The sequence below is a fragment of the Podarcis vaucheri genome (genome assembly GCF_965113315.1).
Source record: "Podarcis vaucheri genome assembly, chromosome: 2".
NCBI classification, from domain to species: domain Eukaryota; kingdom Metazoa; phylum Chordata; class Lepidosauria; order Squamata; family Lacertidae; genus Podarcis; species Podarcis vaucheri.
The window spans coordinates 121,707,150-121,725,677 of record NC_138760.1 but is presented as its reverse complement, the minus strand read 5'-3'; the positions used below and the strand labels follow the sequence as shown (position 1 = coordinate 121,725,677).

General features: G+C 47.1%; 2 protein-coding genes and 1 long non-coding RNA gene across 3 annotated transcripts in view; 1 reads left to right on the top strand and 2 right to left on the bottom strand.

Annotated features, from left to right (window-relative positions):
- Positions 1-10,720, bottom strand: part of LOC309524634 (uncharacterized protein) — a 32,260-nt gene extending 21,540 nt beyond the window's left edge. The window contains exon 1 of the mRNA XM_082209421.1: positions 10,595-10,720. The gene's annotated coding sequence lies outside the window, so the exon portion shown is untranslated. The remainder of the gene's footprint in view (positions 1-10,594) is intronic.
- On the bottom strand, positions 492-6,642 carry LOC309524900 (uncharacterized protein). Its single transcript, XM_082210119.1, has 2 exons — positions 5,011-6,642; positions 492-3,112 (listed from the first exon to the last, which is right to left on the bottom strand). Exons 1-2 carry the CDS (start codon positions 5,264-5,266, stop codon positions 1,809-1,811), a joined length of 1,560 nt encoding a protein of 519 aa, XP_082066245.1. The 5' UTR covers positions 5,267-6,642; the 3' UTR covers positions 492-1,808.
- A 1,282-nt stretch (positions 10,721-12,002) lies between the features above and the next one.
- LOC309525453 lies at positions 12,003-18,528 on the top strand. The gene is made up of 2 exons (XR_014216300.1): positions 12,003-12,117; positions 17,249-18,528. It is a non-coding gene; the product is annotated as an uncharacterized lncRNA (long non-coding RNA).

Genomic DNA, 18,528 nt, shown 5'->3' with positions numbered 1-18,528 from the left:
GGTGCTTTCTATATGCAATTTGGAGACAAAGAATGCTTTATTTACATTTCTGTTCCATAATTCCCTCATCAAGCCCACCACAAGATATATTGCTTTCACACACACAGCAACCGTGCGAGGGAGGTTTCGCATAAAGATGGTGACCAGCTTTAAGTCACCCAATCAGCTTCACGACAGAGGAGGGATTTGAATTGTCCCCAGCATTTGTGACCTCTATCCTTGGACTCCAGCTCCCATGAGCCCCAGCCAGTGTGGCCAACGGCTAAAGAAGACGTGAGTTGCAATTTGACATCATCTGGAGGGGCCACAGGAGTGCCTGGCGTGCTCTGGTCCATGGGGTCATGAGGAGTCGGACACAAATAAACGACTAAACAACAACAAACTTGCCAAATGAACATTATATTGGCCCGTTTGACAAGACCAGCTACCATGTTTGAGTGGTTTTTTTGGGGGGGGGAGGGGGGAAAGGCACAGGTGCTTGCTATATGCAATTTAGAGACAAAGAATCCTTTATTTTCAGTCAGATTCAGAACTATTTCCTGTCTTCTTACCTATGAATTACATTTCTGTTCCACACTCCCCTCATCAAGCCCACCACAAGATATATTGCTTTCACGCACACAGCAACCCTGCGAGGGAGGTTTCGCATAAAGATGGTGACCAGCTTTAAGTCGCCCAATCAGCTTCACAACTGAGGAGGGATTTGAATTGTCCCCGGCATTTGTGACCTCTATCCTTGGACTCCAGCTCCCATGAGCCCCAGCCAGCGTGGCCAACGGCTAAAGAAGACGTGAGTTGCAATATCACTTAATCTGGAGGGGCCACAGGTTACCCAACAGGTCTGTTTTCAGCGCCTTGACCTTCTCCTGGCGCAGCTGCCCTTGGAACTCTTCGTACTGGATGTGCTTTTGTCCTGTGGTGCCTCTGCAGGTTGGCCTTCTTCAGGACGGAAAGGGCCTCACCACAAATGAGGCACACGGGCATGCCTTTCAGCTCCACAAAGAAATAGTCGTGTGTCCATCTTTTTTGAAAATGCGGCACTCCAAATCTATCTTCCTCTTCTTGTGGAAACATTGATTGTGCCCAGAAACAGACAATTAGGCAGATGGAGCTGTTCTAATATGGGAGTCCTATGATGCCTATAGCCAGCCCTGGTCAGCAAAGTGTCTGCAGCTCTTTGAGCCATTGAAGTTTCAGAGCTCTTTTCAAAGGCAGCCCCAGGTAGAGTGTGTTAAAGTAACTCCTACGCAATGTGGCACCAGACTGCTTTCTTTTTTTATAATTATCTGTTTGTTTTAAATTCTGTAGCTTAAATTCTCTTGATGCTTCTTTTTTTGAGAAGGGTCTCTTATGGCCACAAAGCAATGATTTTCAGTGCAGCTCCATAACACTGATGGCGCCCTCACACTACCCCTTTTTGTGTGGGGATTTGGATCCAGAAAAGGAGCAGACGGGGAAAGGTTAAGCAGAATCCCACCCACCCGCTGCGACACCCTTAGGTGTGCACAGCCTTCACCTGCTTCATGACTCCACCTTGCATCAGAAGGCAGGATGGAGCTCCAGGAAACAGGAAGTGGTCCGTCAACCAGCCAGGACATCTCACCATCACAGACAGATCCAGTCTCCTGCTGTGGAGTCAAGAGTGGCCCTGGGATGGCATAGAGAGGAGGGGAAGGGGCCAGGGACAGAAGGATTGGCAGGGCTCCAGATGCTCCCTTGGACCACTTCCCTGACACCAAGGGGAGCTCCTCTTCTGGGGCTGAAAGCATTGGCGTGGTTTGAAAGGTAAAAAACACCTAAGCGGTTTATTAAAGTATCTGTGATTTTTCCCCTGTGTGAGTTCGTTGATGTCTTCTAAGTGCTCCACTTTCACTGTAGCTCTTTCCACATTCAATACATTTAAATGGTTTCTCCCCTGTGTGAGTTCGTTGGTGTCTTCTAAGTTTCCCACCTGTACTGAAGCTCTTTCCACATTCAATACATTTAAATGGTTTCTCCCCTGTGTGAGTTTGTTGGTGTATTCTAAGTGTATCATTTCGACTGAAGCTCTTTCCACATTCAATACATCTAAATGGTTTCTCCCCCGTGTGAGTTTGTTGGTGTATTCTAAGTGTGCGGCTTATGCTAAAACTCTTTCCACATTCAATACATCTAAATGGTTTCTCCCCTGTGTGAGTTCGTTGGTGTATTCTAAGTGCTCCACTTTCACTGAAGCTCTTTCCACACTCAAAACATTCAAATGGTTTCTCCTTTGTGTGAGTTCGTTGGTGTCTTCTAAGTGCTCCACTTTCACTGAAGCTATTTCCACAATCAAAACATTCAAATGGTTTCTCCCCTGTGTGAATTCTTTGGTGTATTTTAAGGTTTCCATACTGACTGAAGCTATTTCCACACTCCATACATTTAAATGGTTTCTCCCCTGTGTGAGTTTGTTGGTGTATTCTAAGTGTATCATTTCGACTGAAGCTCTTTCCACATTCAATACATTTAAATGGTTTCTCCCCTGTGTGAGCTCGTTGGTGTATTCTAAGTGTTCCACTTCGACTGAAGCTCTTTCCACAATCCACACATTCAAATGGTTTCTCCCCCTTATGAATTCGTTGGTGTACTCTAAGTGTTTGACTTTCATTGAAGCTCTTTCCACATTCAATACATTTAAATGGTTTCTCCCCTGTGTGAGTTCGTTGGTGTATTCTAAGTTTCCCAGTTGTAGTGAAGCTCTTTCCACATTCAATACATTTAAATGGTTTCTCCCCTGTATGAGTTTGTTGGTGTATTCTAAGTGTACCATTTCGACTGAAGCTCTTTCCACATTCAATACATTTAAATGGTTTCTCCCCTGTGTGAGTTCGTTGGTGTATTCTAAGGTGTTCACTTCTAATGAAGCTATTTCCACATTCAATACATTTAAATGGTTTCTCCCCTGTGTGAGTTCGTTGGTGTATTCTAAGTTCTCCACTTTCACTGAAGCTCTTTCCACATGCCGTACATTCAAATAGTTTCTCTCCTTTGTGACTTTTTTGTTGTATCCTCAATTTCTTTGTTTTCCCCCATAAATTCACATGTGGCTTCATAGAATTCTGAATTTCATCTTCCTCACCTGTTTGGGAGTCTGGGAGGAAAGAGAATCGTGTTAGACTTTCAAGAAAGACAAAAAGGGAACTGAACACATGTCAATCCCAATATGTACCTTCCATTATTTTAACACCTTCATTCTCCACTATCTTCTCTAGGTTCCAAATTTTACGAAAGCTGATGAGATAGTGGCAGGAGCAACTCATGATCACTCCATTCAAACTCAATAAACCACCATCATTTTATAATACAGATCTATGGTGGAACTGGCTTATTAGGCACATCTATTTTTTCTTTCTGAAGTGAAGAAATGATCCCTGGCTCAAGTAACAGTATTTGCCTTGTGAAATAAATAAAACTTAAGTGCTACATGTAACTGTAAAAATATTGCAATGTATTGGAACCTAAGAAGAGCCTTCTGCATCAGGCAAAGGCCCACCTAGTCCAGCATCCTCTTCTCACAGAGGCCAACCAGATGCCTGTGGGAAACCGGCAAGCAGGACTGGAGCACAAAAGTTCTCCTCCTTACTGTGCTTTCCAGAATCTAGTATTAAGAAGCATTATTGCCTAGGACCACGAGGGCAGAGCAGAGGTGCCAGTCTTATCCTTTTTTTCAAGCTATCCATGTTGCTGGCTGTCACTGTCTCCTGTAGGATAGATTCCATAGATGAACTACGCTTCTGTTTATTCATCTTTGCAGCCCTTAAAGGCTGATAAATGTATTATGGCCTACGCTTGTGTGGGCTGCAGTCTGACAAAGTGGACTCTTGACCAGGAAAGCTGGTGCCACTATAAACCTCTGAGTCTCTTTGTTGGCTTTGTGTACTTATTTTGAAATTTGCACCAAGGTTGTACCACAGTATCTCCATGGAAGCTTAGGAACGGACAAAATTACAGGGTGTCAGCTCCGTGAATCTCAAGCCTCTCGTGCCTCCGCTGACAGAGCCTGAGAACGCAAGAGATGTGATTCGGTTGGAATGTGAAGCAGGGGAGGAGCAGCCAAGCTGCAGAAGGGGCAAAGAACAAAGAGCAGGAAGAGGGGGTGACGGAGGGTGGGGGCACAGACTGTTATCTCCAGTTTGAGCTCTTACACAGAGCCCCCGAAATAGCCTGTCCAAAAAATCGTAGGCTCGAGAGAATCTGCGAGCAGAGGTGAAAAGAAAGCGAAAGTGGGGCCTTCTTTGCTGGAGGACTCGGCAACTGCAAGCTGGGATGAACAGGCCGAAGACTGAGCTCCACAGTGATTTATGAGTTTGAGATAATTACTACTGGAGTTGTCTCATGTCTGTGCGGTAGAACCAAGCCATTACACAGGATTGCTAAAATTATTATCTCACTCACTCACTCACTCACTCACTCACACACACAAATAACCCCAGTCTGTAAGATTGGCAAGTTTACACAGTTTGCTTATAATACCAGCCGCTCTTGGACTTTATATGCCCAATCCTAAATGCAGAGCCTCCAGCCACAGGAATTGTGTATCATGATAACTGGTCCTTTGTCCCTTAAGCCCACCAAACTGGGGAGGTGCATGCATTTATTGTGTTTTGATGCTGGTGGAATGTATCATTCTGACCCTGTCTATAAAAAATAAGAGTAATAGAAACAATTTAAATACATTAAGTATAAATAATTATGCAAAGCATTTCATTCCCCTTCACCCATTTTTCAGTACTGGTGTGCAACATCATTATCATCAATTATTCCTGCCGTTGAAATAACAGCTAAGATTTCAAAGCCTGGAGGAAGAAAATCTGCCCCCACTACTTTAGGGAAAGGATTCAAGAAACAAAGAGCTGCTTTGCAGAAGGCCTCACCCCTTCCTTCTTCCTGTCAGGAACTTCCTTCCATTTGTCTCCTCTCCATCTTTTACTCTTTCTCCTGCCACCACCCATCTATCCCTGTCCCCATCTCCTCTCCCCTGGAACTCACCAGATTTCTCCAAGGGCCCTGGGAGGGAATGCTCAGAGTTAGTGGGGAGGGATGCGGGAGAGAGCCTGACCAGGTCACCCGTCCATCTTCCTCCTTCCATCCTGGCCAGGGTTGCAGGTCCAGTCTCAGCTAGGTTTGCAGATTCAGCTTCCTGAGGAGCGCAGAATCCAGAGCAAGTTGCAGCTTCCTGGGAGGGAGGGAAGAAGAAGCCAAGGGAGTCTGAGAGCCCCTGCAGGGATTCTCCTGCCCAAGACATTCTGCTGCCCCTGGAGAAGCCCCAATTGGGCACCCCCTAGCGGAAAAAACCACTAATTGTATCCTTAAATTCTTCAGAGCACAAGGGGGTTTCTTCATTCCCGAAGCTCTAAAATTAGGCAAGGCCAAAACCTTGGCACAACTCCTCTATGGTTCCTTTTTGGGCCCACCTTCCTCTGCTTTCTCCCCCCTTGAGAGAGTTCAATCTAGACTTCTTCGAGCTCTCCTCCAAGTCCCCAGATGTGTCTCAAACGCATGGGTTAGATTGGAAATGGGGATGATGAGAGTGGAGGCTAGCATCTGCCTAATAGCAATCTACAAGTGGCTGACATTGAACCTTCTCCCCCGAGGGATAGCCCCATTGATCCTCTGTGACCAATTCCAGTCGGCCTGCAGACTGCAGTCCTTAACACCCTCCAGAAACTGGGTTTTGCCCCTCCAGCCCTTCTAAGTCTGGGCTTGGGCCAGGCAAAAGCTACGTTCAGGCAAAGAATATTAGACACTGAGAGACAGCAGGACTGTGCAAGGTGCCCCGACTATAGAATTGGAGAAATCGAGAGATATATAGCCGCACCGGCAGCATATCTCTTCTTTCTCGTATCTAGGGATGCAAGAAGGGCCTTTACACTCGCCAGAAGCTCGGCTCTTCCCTCGCCGGTCCTGGATGAAGCCTTTAGAAGGGTCCCGTATGCTCAGAGACTTTGCACCTGTCCATTGGGAGAGATAGGAAGCCCAGAATACTTATTCTTTAAATGTCCCTTTTATGAAGAGGCACGTAGTAAGATCATGGATCCCCTACTGGTGAGGCTAGCCGACCTCCCACAAAAGCAAAAATTTGACCTTTTGCTGTTAGGCAAAGATCAGAAGATGACCTGGATGGTCGCAAGATTCTGTGTACAGATCTGTAGGCGCATACCATCGCCCAACTCAAAATAGTCTGACATGAAAACCCCCAAACATGGTTCCATGGGTGACTCTGGGACAACTCCCTGGGACAGTTTATTGTTGTACATTGTTTCTAAATTTAGCGTTGAACATTATTTTAATTGTCTGTTTTAACCATATTTGCACAGCAGTTTCTAATGTTGTGAGTGTCCTCTATTTAAGAGGCTTCTACTCTGCAGTCTCTTATAGTTGTTTTAACTGTGAGTCTTTTAGTTCTTATGCTCTTACAGTTGCTTTAACTGTGTGTCTTTGTTTGTTTTTAGTTCTTATCTGTTTTACTTATCAGTTTTTTTTATCCATCCATTATCTGTGTTTAATCTTGTATTTTATTTAGATGTTTTATCCTATGCATTTCCATGTCCTAATTTGCTCTAACAATTATAGGTTAAAAAAATCCTAACTGCTATTTTATCTATATGCTTTTTGAATCCTGGTCTGTGACCATAATTAAGTTCATTCACAAGCGGGCACCCCTTTCCAAGAGCCTCCACCCATTTTCAAACACCTTTGGCAATTCCTTTCACCTGCCTGTCCCACCTCCCTTCCTAAGGCTGGCACTGTATGCACATTAGTGGCCTGAGAGGTGATCCCTTGGAACTTAAGAGTTAATCTGCATATGACTGCTCTGAACACATGGGTGGCCCTTGCATGGAGAAGAAGGAAGCCCCTTGCTTGCATCAGCACCCCCTGGGAGAGGCGGTGGATCCGCCCACTGCTCCCTCTGCCCTCGCTGCCTCCTCCTCTGTCCTCCTGCCCTGCAAACACCCTTTGCTTTTGTTTCTCAGGGGAGAGAGGCGGCTGATGGAAAGAGCCTTCAAACCCATCCATTTCCTCCTCTGCTCCCCCTCCTGTCCTTTTGGGAAACAGGAGCTTTGGTCAGGAGTAAACAACTTAGATGGCAAGTTCGCAAGATAAGCACTTTAGAGCAGTGTTTCCCAACCGGTGTTCCGCGGCACACTAGTGTGCCGTGAGACACCGGCTGGTGTGCCGTGGGAGGGAGGCGGGCGAGTCGGGCGGCGAGAGGCGGCGGCGGCGAGGATCCGCGTCGAGCCGGGGGCGGCTCCGCGGTGGTGGTGCCGAGCGGCGGGGCAGCGCACGCAAAAGGGAGGAGCGCGAGACAGCGGAGGAGGAGGAGGCTGGCATGTCCGGGCAGCAGCAGCAACAGCAGCAGCAGCAACTCCCGGCGACGGCTCCTCCTCCGCCCGCTATCGCCGCCACCACCACAACAGCCGCCGCCGCCTCAGCTGCCGCCGTCCCTCAGTCCCTCGCTCTGCTGCCTCCTCCCACCCCGGCAAGGGGAAGGGAAAAAACGTTCACTTTTGTGCGTCCCTCCCGGCGTGACGCTGCGCGCTGACGTCACGGGGCGGGGCTTTAATGGTGGTGTGCCGCGAGATTTTTTTCTGGTAAACAGGTGTGCCGTTGCCCAAAAACGTTTGGGAAACACTGCTTTAGAGCACTGCTTGCTCCTACTATGTGTGTGTTTGGACTTAGAGGACAACTTACATGTTTACACCACGTGATTCCTTAAAGAGGACAATTCTTTAAAACTGAAGGCCATTTCTACAAAATGGAAGACTTCCAAAGGCAGCCTTTTACAAGGAATTTTTTGATGTTTTTTATTTTGTTGGAAGCTACCCAGATGGGCAGAGGCAACCCAGTCAGATAGGCAGGATGCAAGTAATAATAATCGGTGGTTTGCATCCCTGCGATGGGGTGAGCTCCCATTGCTCGGTCCCTGCTCCTGCCAACCTAGCAGTACGATAGCACGTCAAAGTGCAAATAGATAAATAGGTACTGCTTTGGCAGGAAGGTAAACGGCATTTCCGTGCGCTGCTCTGGTTCGCAAGAAGCGGTTTAGTCATGCTGGCCACATGTCCCGGAAGGTGTACGCCGGCTCCAGGGAGTAAATCCCATCACATACAGCTCCCAAGTTAAAACAGTACAACGCATCATCAGAGATCTACAACCTCTCCTGGACAATGACAGTTCTCTTTCTCAAGCTCTGGGAGGAAGACCTTTCATTGCCTACAGACAGCCACCCAATCTTAAACAACTCCTAACCCACAATAATACTACAACCAGACTTAACACGGACACTGGCACCAGAGCCTGCAATAAACCCAGATGCCAACTTTGCTGCCACATACACCCGGACAACGCCATTACTGGCCCCAACAACATCACACATACCATCTCGGGACTATTTAATTGCTCATTGTCTAACATTGTGTATGCCATCAAATGCCAACAGTGTCCTTCAGCTCTCTATATTGGACAAACAGGCCAAACCTTACGCCAAAGAATAAACGGACATAAATCTGACATCAAGAATCACAAAACAGAGAAACCAGTAGGAGAACACTTCAGTCTCCCAGGGCATTCTATACAAGATCTCAAAGTAGCTGTTTTACTACAAAGGAATTTCAGAAATAGACTGGAAAGAGAAGCTGCTGAATTGCAACTCATTACCAAACTTAAAACCATGGAGAGACCTGGTCTGAACAAAGACATTGGATTCTTATCTCATTATACATGACTAAGCCATTTTTCACCTTCTCACCCCTTGCCTTTTCCTGTAAGACCTACTGCAGTCGTTAAGAGTCGTCAACAGGCTCATCTCAGCTATCTGCCAATCACCCATTCCCACCACCCTTCTGAGTAATACCCCTCCCCACCTTCTCACTATATAGAAGGATCTGGCAACTTGTGTTTCAGTGTATCTGAAGAAGTGTGCATGCACACGAAAGCTCATACCAAGAACTAACTTAGTTGGTCTTTAAGGTGCTACTGGAAGGAATTTTTTTATTATGACTAGCTAATTTCAATTTTGCCTTCCTCAGTCTTTTACAATACTGTCTTCAACGTTTTTATTATCATTAATTCATTTCCATATGCCACACTTCTTAAGAATCCTCCTTTCCTCTGCATTCTCAAAACTGTCACCCACTTCAGCCCTCAGCCTTCATCTGAAAACTCTGCTGCCTTACTGAGGAAGGTGGAAATAAAACAATTAATGAAACAGGCTTAAGTTTGTCTCACTTATTTACATGCGGACACAAGAGGCCAGCTTTGACAGCTTGGGGAAAGATCAGATGCGTTCTCCAGGGAGTAAATCTATCAGGTATTTTATTAGCCGTCACTGATCAACAGAGCCTCCATGTGTAGGCACAGTGTACCTTGATTTGGGGCAGGCAAAAGAAGCCATTTCCTTGCTAAATGAATCTGATGGACATCATTGCCACAAGATGCGGTGATGGTGGTGGCAAAGAGAGCTTTCAAAGGCGACCAATTCAAGAAGGAGGGCGATAGGTTTATCAATGGCACTGGCAGAGGAAGGGGGATCAGGAGGGGCTGCAGAGTGAGAGGGGCACCTCCCTGCCTCACTGCTCTTCCTCCCCCCCTGCCTCCCCTTCCCTCTCCGCCGTGGGGTGGACCGTGAAAGAGTTCCCTGCTGCTCCAGAGCTTAAGAATCCTCCTTTCCTCTGCATTCTCAAAACTGTCACCCACTTCAACTCTCAGCTTTCATCTGAAAACTCAGCTGTATTACTGGGGAAGGAGGAAGATAAAACCTTAAGACTCTCTCATTTATTTACACGCAGACACAAGAGGCCAGCTTTGATAGCTTGGGGAAAGGTCAGATGTGTTCTCTGGAGTATAGATCTATCAACTGTTTTATCAACAGTGGCAGATTAACAGAGCCTCCATGTGAAGGCACAGTGTACCTTGATTTGGGGCAAAGAAAAGAAGCCATTTCCTTGCTAAATGAATCTGATGGACATCATTGCCACAAGATGTGGTGATGGTGGTGGCAAAGAGAGCTTTCAAAGGCGATCAGACTAATTCACCAAGGAGGGCGGTAGGTTTATCAATGGCACTGGCAGAGGAAGGGGGGGCAGGAGTAGTGGCCTGCAAAGGGTGTCAGGGGGCTGCAGAGTGAGAGGGACACCTCCCTGCCTCACTGCTCTTCCCCCCCCAGCCTCCCCTTCCCTCTCCGCCGTGGGGAGGACCGTGGAAGAGGACGGGGCTCCCTGCTGAGGGACAGGGAGAGGGGCGGCAAAAGCCCCAGGTACGCCGCTGATCCGTGAGCGACTATATGCATCGTCCATCGCGAAGCAGCAGCTGCCTTGGACCCCTCATTCTGCCCCTTGAGCTCAGGACTGAAGGGAGCAGCTCCCCAGGGTCTCCGGCAGGGTCCGTGCCAGCCTGAGCCAGAGATGTTTGCCCCTGTGCCCTCCTGCAGATGCCCTGCCCCTCAGCTGCGCCCCTTCCCCTTCCTGCCCGGTTGGGGGGGGGCGCCCTGCAGCCTCTGACTCCACTCGGGGCCCGATCCTGCCAGGCGCACCTGCTCTCCTCCTCCTCCTCCCCCCCCCCCCGCCTCCTGCACCTCGGACTCCTCGCTCCGTCCCTGCAGCGGAATCCGGCTCCTCTCCGGGGAAACTCGCCAGGCCACGGGCCGCTGCTCCTCCGCTCTCCTCAGCGGGGGACAGGAAAGGGCAGCCGCTCTCGAGTCCCCCTGGCTGGCCCCGTTTCCTGCCTCTCTGGGCATCGGAGCTCGCTGGCTGTGGGTGGGGCCCTGGGAGGCTGCGAGGCTGGATGCGCCCCCTTGCAAGGCGAGGGCTGCGAGACCGCCCTCCTGCTTCCTCTGCCCTCCAATTTGCAGCCCGCTGCTTCTGATCCTGGAGGTTCTGCTCTTAGCTGTCGGGGCAAATGGATTAGCCCGATGAGATCTGGTCCATTCCTAGCTCTGGAGCAGCAGGGAACAAGCTTTTTGCACCCTTCTCTTGGGATGGTCACACGCCGCCATCTGTCTCCCCGTGTACACAAATCACTGAGTTGTCTTATTGTCTTAACTCAGTCAGTAGAGCGTGAGGTGCTTTATCTCAAGGTTGTGAGTTCGAGTCCGATGTAAGAAAAAGCGGAAATAAAGTGTAATGTTACCTTGAAATTGTGTACAAAATAGTCTGACGGTTTTTAGAGAAACCCAAAAACTTCCCCTTTCTATACCCTTTCGTTGTCATCAAGCAGTTGGTCCCTTACCTTTCCCGCCCCGACCACAGTGATCCATGCGACGGTCACCTCCAGGCTTGACTACTGTAATTCGCTCTACGCGGGGCTGCCCTTGAAGCTGTCCCAGAAACTCCAGCAGGTGCAGAATGCTGCAGCGAGGCTCCTCACGGGGTCTCTGTCATGGGAGCATATTCACCCAGTACTTTTCAAGCTGCACTGGCTCCCAGTGGAGTACAGGGTCAGATTTAAGGTGCTGCTTTTGACCTATAAAGCTCTTCACGGCCTAGGACCCTCATACCTACGGGACCGACTCTCGCGGTATGCCCCACGGAGAGCCTCAAGGTCCATAAATAGCAAGTCCTGGGCCCAAAGGAAGTTAGATTAGCTTCAAGCAGAGCCAGGGTCATTTCAACTCTGGCTCCAGCCTGGTGGAACGCTCTGCCTCATGAGACCAGGGTCCTGAAAGATCTGATTTCTTTCCGCAGGGCCTGTAAGACAGAGTTGTTCCACCTGGCCTTTGGCTTGGAGCCAATTTGATTCCCTCCCTCCCTCTCTTTCTTTTTTCTTTTCCTTTCTCTTCCTGCGATGAGGCTACATTTTAATATTTTAATGTTTCAATATTTTAATGTTGTATTTTAATTTTGCTTTTAAGTGGTAATCATTCAACTTGTTTTTATTATTGCTTGTAAGCCGCTCTGAGCCCGGCCTTGGCTGGGGAGGGCGGGGCATAAATAAAAATTACTATTATTATTATTATTATTATTATTATTATTATTATTATTATTATATAATAATAATAATTTATTATTTATACCCTGCCCATCTGGCTGAGTTTCCCCAGCCACTCTGGGCGGCTCCCAATCAAGTGTTAAAAACAGTACAGCATTAAATATTAAAAACGTCCCTAAACAGGGCTGCCTTCAGATGTCTTTTAAAGATAGGATAGCTGCTTATTACCTTCACATCTGAAGGGCGGGTGTTTCACAGGGTGGGGGCCACTATCGAGAAGGCCCTCTGTCTGGTTCCCTGTAACCTCACTTCTCACAATGAGGGAACTGCCAGAAGGCCCTCGGCGCTGGATCTCAGTGTCCGGGCTGAACGATGGGGGTGGAGATGCTCCTTCAGGTACACAGGACCGAGGCCGTTTAAGGCTTTAAAGGTCAGCACCAACACTTTGAAGTGTGCTTGGAAACGTACTGGGAGCCAATGCAGATCTCTCAGGACCGGTGTTATGTGGTCCTGGCGGCAACTAAATGTTAATAAGCAGAAACCTGTGCAGGAACAGAGACAATACTGCTGATGTGAAAGAAAAACGTTTCATAAGAAACTATAAGAGAATTCAAGGGAGAACGTGCCCATGTTTGAATAAGCAGAAGATTGTACAGTGGTACCTCGGGTTACATACACTTCAGGTTACAGACTCCTCTTCTATTCTTCTCAGTTATATGATTATGAAAGTAAAGCTCTTTTGAATAGCAAGAGTCTGGCCACTGTATAGTCTGTAAAAAGGAACTATCAACTAAAATAGCTATTTGGCTTCCTAGCTATAAGCTACTCTGTTACTTTGGATATCATAAAAATTCACAGACAGACTTTAATGTTGTATACAGTGTAAGGCTGGGGAATTGAGAGGTGGGGAGAGCAAGTGGGGGGGAGGGGTAGTACACATTCATTATTTTACGAAGTTCATACGCAAGGTGTTTGTGTCAGTGTGACATGGGTAGCTTCTCTTCCTATTCATTTATTAGTTTTCATTGGCAGTGATAAAGATCGGGGGGCCCAGGGCACAGTTGGTAGCCTTCAGTTGACAGCAGTAAAGGTGGCGGAGGCTGAACCATTTTAAGGAACAGATTGTTGTAATTCTTGGAAAGGGATGGAAAAGAGCACAGCTACATCGTGGTTTGGTCTTTCAAGTAAAGGTAAAGGGATCCCTGACCATTAGGTCCAGTTGCGGACAACTCTGGGGTTGTGGCGCTCATCTCGCTTTACTCGCCGAGGGAGCCGTTTACCTTCCCGCCAGAGCAGTACCTATTTATCTACTTGCACTTTGATGTTCTTTCGAACTGCTAGGTTGGCAGGAGCAGGGACCGAGCAACGGGAGCTCACCCCATCACGGGGATACAGACCACCGACCTTCTGATCGGCAAGCTCTAGGCTCTGTGGTTTAACACACAGCGCAACCCGTGTCCCTTCAATTACTTGTTGTTAAAGTTGTTCCATGGAATTCCTGATCTGGACCTTGTGTGGAAATGAATTCTCTCCATCACAAAAATAAGTTTTGAAGCTTTACCGCAGAACAGTCTTAAACAGTCTAACAATAAGATAAGCATGATAAAGTAGCACATTGCAAACAATGTTCAGTCCTTTAAGTAATTCAGTCAGCTTTCCTCTCTCTGGTCCCAGAGGGAGATCCTAAGCTTCTTCAACATTGCATGACTTATTTGCAACTGCTGCTGCTGCTTCTCCTAGCCATCTCCAGCAAGAACACACTGGCTTCTCAAGTTTAAGCTTCCTTCCGTGAGAGCTCTGCAGCTTCTGTTTCCAGCGATGAGTTATGAGGAAAGATCCAGCCTCCTCTGAGGTTTCTGTCAGAGTGGAACCTCTTGCCCAAGTCTAAGAGAAACTTCCCTTTATAGTATTTTTATTACAATGCATTCAAGCACAGCATTATGTGTACATTAAACTTATAGCACTTGTTCCCTTCCAAGTAACAATGACACTTACAAACAGGTTGTCACTTTCTTTTATTATGGCTGCTTCGTTTGCCAGAATGTTCTCTCTCTTTTCCCTCAAATGCTCCAGGCATTTATTTTATTTTTTATAAGAGAGGAAATGATGCCCAATTCTTAGTGCTCAACCTGGCTTTAAGATTAGCAGTCACACCCTCACAAAAAGCTATGAAAGGATTTTGTTAGCAAGATTCAAGGTGAATTCCTGCCTTATTTTCCAGGGCTGCTTCTTCCTTGAAAACCAAAATTTTAAAAGATGATGCTGTAAGGTGCTACACTCAATATGCCAGCAACTTTGTAAAACTCAGCAGTGGCCAGAGGATTGGAGAAAGTCAGTCTACATCCCAATCCCAAAGAAGGGCAGTGCCAAAGAATGTTCCAACTTCCGCACAATTGCACTCATTTCACACGCTTGCAAGGTTATGCTTAAAATTCTACAAGGCAGGCTTAAGCAGTATGTGGATTGAGAACTCCCAGAAGTGCAAGCTGGATTTCGAAGGGGCAGAGGAACCAGAGACCAAATTGCAAACATGTGCTGCATTTTGGAGAAAGCTAGAGAGTTCATGAAAAACATCTACTTCTGCTTCATTGACTATGCAAAAGCCTTTGACTGTGTCAACCACAGCAAACTATGGCAAGTTTTTAAAGAAATGGGAGTGCCCGATCATGTGAGGAGAATCAGAACTTACAGGGTTAAACAGTTCTGTGTGACGTCTCACATTCTGAGGCGTGGTTATGTTCACATACGGGAATCTTTCTTTGTGTGTGATTTACTTTCGTTTTTGGCTGAGAGGCGAGAAGGATGCCTGCTCTCTCGCCGGGACTGATTTATGATGTTTTTCTACTCATTAAAGACTGTTAGAGATTAGCAAGAAGCCTGCGTACAGCGTGATTTATTATCCACACACAAGGCAACACTTTCTGCCGCTGCGGATCTCTGCTAAGAGCTGTGAAGAGAGCTCAAGCTTTTTCTATCGGCACAGGTGTCCATCGGCCCAGGGGAAGTGTGCCGGGCGCCATCATATCTCAGCAGATCACCTCATCTGTCTTCTCTGTGTTACGGAAAAATCTAGGTGTGAGGCTGCTCAGTCACCCAGCCCGTCGGGCAGAGCCCGTGGGTCCCTTGTGGAATAAAGGAAGGAGTCCAGCCATCAACTGGAGCAAATAGCTGTAGACCAAAGTTTATTGCGCAACAGGTTCAAAGAGGAATTTTGAACCCCGAGCATGGGGTGACAAAGACTTTTAAAACTTCCCCACGATATCCCAGAATACTGTTTCTAGAGCATCACTGCTGTATCATTGTTACAACACTGACATGTCACAAAAGGGGAGGGGTAGACAGGGGTTACACTAGTTTAACCTTGGCAAACATGTCCAGAGAAGTCCTTGGTACAAGATTAGCATAAGCAGACATGTCAGGGCAAGACTCGGGTATAAGATTAGCATAGGCCAACACCTCTGAAGTCCCATCACCCAAAGTACAATAGAACTTCCTTTGCATGTCTGGCCCCTTGGCAAGTTTGGTGATGGGATTAGGCTTTCCTTGGCCCAGCTCAGCAATTCTCACCCCTGGACACTTCCTGGAGTCCTTTTTCAAGGGGGGAAATAGGTTATTTTTAAAGCTAGGTAACTTCCCTGAGCTGTCAAGTTGAAAGGATACATTCAGGCATAATATTTGTAACATTTAACAACTTTAAAGATGTGCTCGCTCCCCCCCCCCCAAATTTCCATAGCATGAGAAATCTCTATGTGGGACAAGAAGCTACAGTTAGAACTGAATATGGAACAACTGATTGGTTCAAAATTGGGAAAGAGTATGACAAGGCTGTATATTGTCTCCCCGCTTATTTAATTTATATGCGGAATTCAACATGCGAAAGGCTGGAGTGGGTGAATCCCAAGCCAGAATTAAGATTGCTGGAAGAAATATCAACAACCTCAGTTATGCAGATGCCACAACCTTGATGGCAGAAAGTGAGGAGGAATTAAAGAACCTCTTAATGAGAGTGAAAAAGGAGAGCGCAAAATTTGGTCTGAAGCTCGTCATCATAAAAACGAAGATCATGGCCATTGGTCCCATCACCTCCTGGCAAATAGAAGGGGAAGAAATGGAGGCAGTGAGAGATTTTACTTTCTTGGGCTCCATAATCACTGCAGATGGTGACAGCAGCCACAAAATTAAAAAGTGCCTGCTTCTTGGGAGAAAAGCAATGACAAACCTAGACAGCATCTTAAAAAGCAGAGACATCACCTTGCCAACAAAGGTCCGTATAGTAAAAGCTATGGTTTTCCCAGTAGTGATGTATGGAAGTGAGAGCTGGACCATAAAGAAGGCTGATCGCCGAAGAATTGATGCTTTTGAATTATGGTGCTGGAGGAGACTCTTGAAAGTCCCATGGACTTCAAGAAGATCAAACCTCTCCATTCTGAAGGAAATCAGGCCTGGGTGCTCAGTGGAAGGACAGATCGTGCAGCTGAGGCTCCAATACTTTGGCCCCCTCATGAGAAGAGAAGACTCCCTGGAAAAGACCCCCCTGATGTTGGGAAAGATGGAGGGCACAAGGAGAAGGGGATGACAGAGGACGAGATGGTTGGACAGTGTCCTCAAAGCTACGAACATGAGTTTGACCAAGCTGCGGGAGGCAGTAGAAGACAGGAGTGCCTGGCGTGCTCTGGTCCATGGGGTCATGAAGAATCGGACACAAATAAACGACTAAACAACAACAAACTTGCCAAATGAACCTTATATTGGCCTGTTTGACAAGACCAGCTGCCATGCTTGAGTTGTAGTTTTTTTTGGGAGGGAGGCTTAAGCATCATTTTGGGAGGCAGCAAACGGTGAGCTTTAAGAACTGTGGAGTCTGTTATCTGTCACATGAGAAACAAGGCCTGATTCCCGCCCCCGCCCCTTAATCCTCTCTAGCTATTTGTTGATCCAATATTCCTAGTTCCCCGAATTCCTGTCAAAACTGTCCCAAGGTGGTGTCAACCATAAATTTTCCCTACTATTTTGAAGACATCTGACAAATTGATTCAAATCAACATTCATAAGCTCTTGGCAGACTGTTTCTGAACTGGGAGGCATTGGCTGGTTCCTGTCACCTGACAGCTGGAGGTTTCCAGAGAGAGAGTGCAGAGTGCTGAGGAACCAGATGCTGAGACTTCAGCTAGAGTTCAACAACACAGATGCTTGCTATATGCAATTTGGAGACAAAGAATCTTTTATTTTCAGTCAGATTCAGAACTATTTCCTGTCTTTTTACCTATGAATTACATTTCTGTTCCACACTCCCCTCATCAAGCCCACCACAAGATATATTACTTTCACGCACACAGCAACCCTGCGAGGGAGGTTTCGCATAAACATGGTGACCAGCTTTAAGTTGCCCAATCGGCTTCACGACTGAGGAGGGATTTGAATTGTCCCCGGCATTTGTGACCTCGATCCTAGGACTTCAGCTCCCATGAGCCCCAACCAGCATGGCCAATGGCTAAAGAAGACGTGAGTTGCAATTTCACATCATCTGGATGGGCCACAGGTTACCCAACAGGTCTGTTTTCAGCGCCTTGACCTTCTCCAGGCGCAGCTGCCCTTGGAACTCCCTTGTACTGGATGTGCTTCGTCCTGTAGTGCCTCTGCAGGTTGGCCTTCTTCAGGACGGAAAGGGCCTCACCACAAATGAGGCACACGGGCATGCCTTTCAGCTCCACAAAGAAATAGCCGTGTGTCCATCTTTTTTGAAAAAGCGGCACTCCAAATCTATCTTCCTCTTCTTGTGGAAACATTGATTGTGTCCAGAAACAGACAATTAGGCAGATGGAGCTGTTTTAATATGGGAGTCCTATGCTGCCTATAGCCAGCCCTGGTCAGTAATGTGTCTGCAGCTCTTTGAGCCATTGAAGTTTCTGAGCTCTTTTGAAAGGCAGCCCCAGGTAGAGTGTGTTAAAGTAACTCCTACGCAATGTGGTACCAGACTACTTTCTTTTTTTGTAATTATCTGTTTGTTTTAAATTCTATAGCTTAAATTCTCTTGATGGTTGTTTTTGTGAGAAGGGCCTCTTACAGTCACAAAGCAATGATTTTCAGTGCAGCTCCATAACATTGATTGCGTCCTCACACTACCCCTTTTGGTGTGGGGATTTGGATCCAGAAAAGGAGCAGACAGGGAAAGGTTAAGCAGAATCCCACCCACCCGCTGCGACACCCTTAGGTGAGCTCAGCCTTCGCCTGCTTCATGACTCCACCTTGCATGAAAAGACAGGATGGAGCTGCAGGAAACAGGAAGTGGTCCTTCAACCGGCCACGACATCTCACCATCACAGACAGATACAGTCTCCTGCTGTGGATTAAGGAGTGGCCCAGGGATGGCAGAGACAGGAGGGGAAGGGCCCAGGGGAAGGGGAAGCGACAGAAGGGATGGCAGGGCTCCAGATGCTCCCTTGGACACCTCCCTTGACACCAAGGGGAGCTCCTCTTCTGGGACTGAAAGCATTGGCGTGGTTTGATTTTGTCAGTATTGCAAGAAAGCATAGAAGGAAAGGTAAAAAACACCTAAGCGGTTTATTAAAGTTTATTAAAGTA

What these genes read in the sequence shown, in the direction of transcription:
- LOC309524900 (XM_082210119.1), bottom strand. Translation starts at nt 5,266, where the DNA reads ATGTCTTGGGCAGGAGAATCCCTGCAGGGGCTCTCAGACTCCCTTGGC. An exon ending in AGGGCCCTTGGAGAAATCTG is followed by an intron (nt 3,113 to 5,010) that starts GTGAGTTCCAGG and finishes CTTTCCTCCCAG; the next exon opens with ACTCCCAAACAGGTGAGGAA.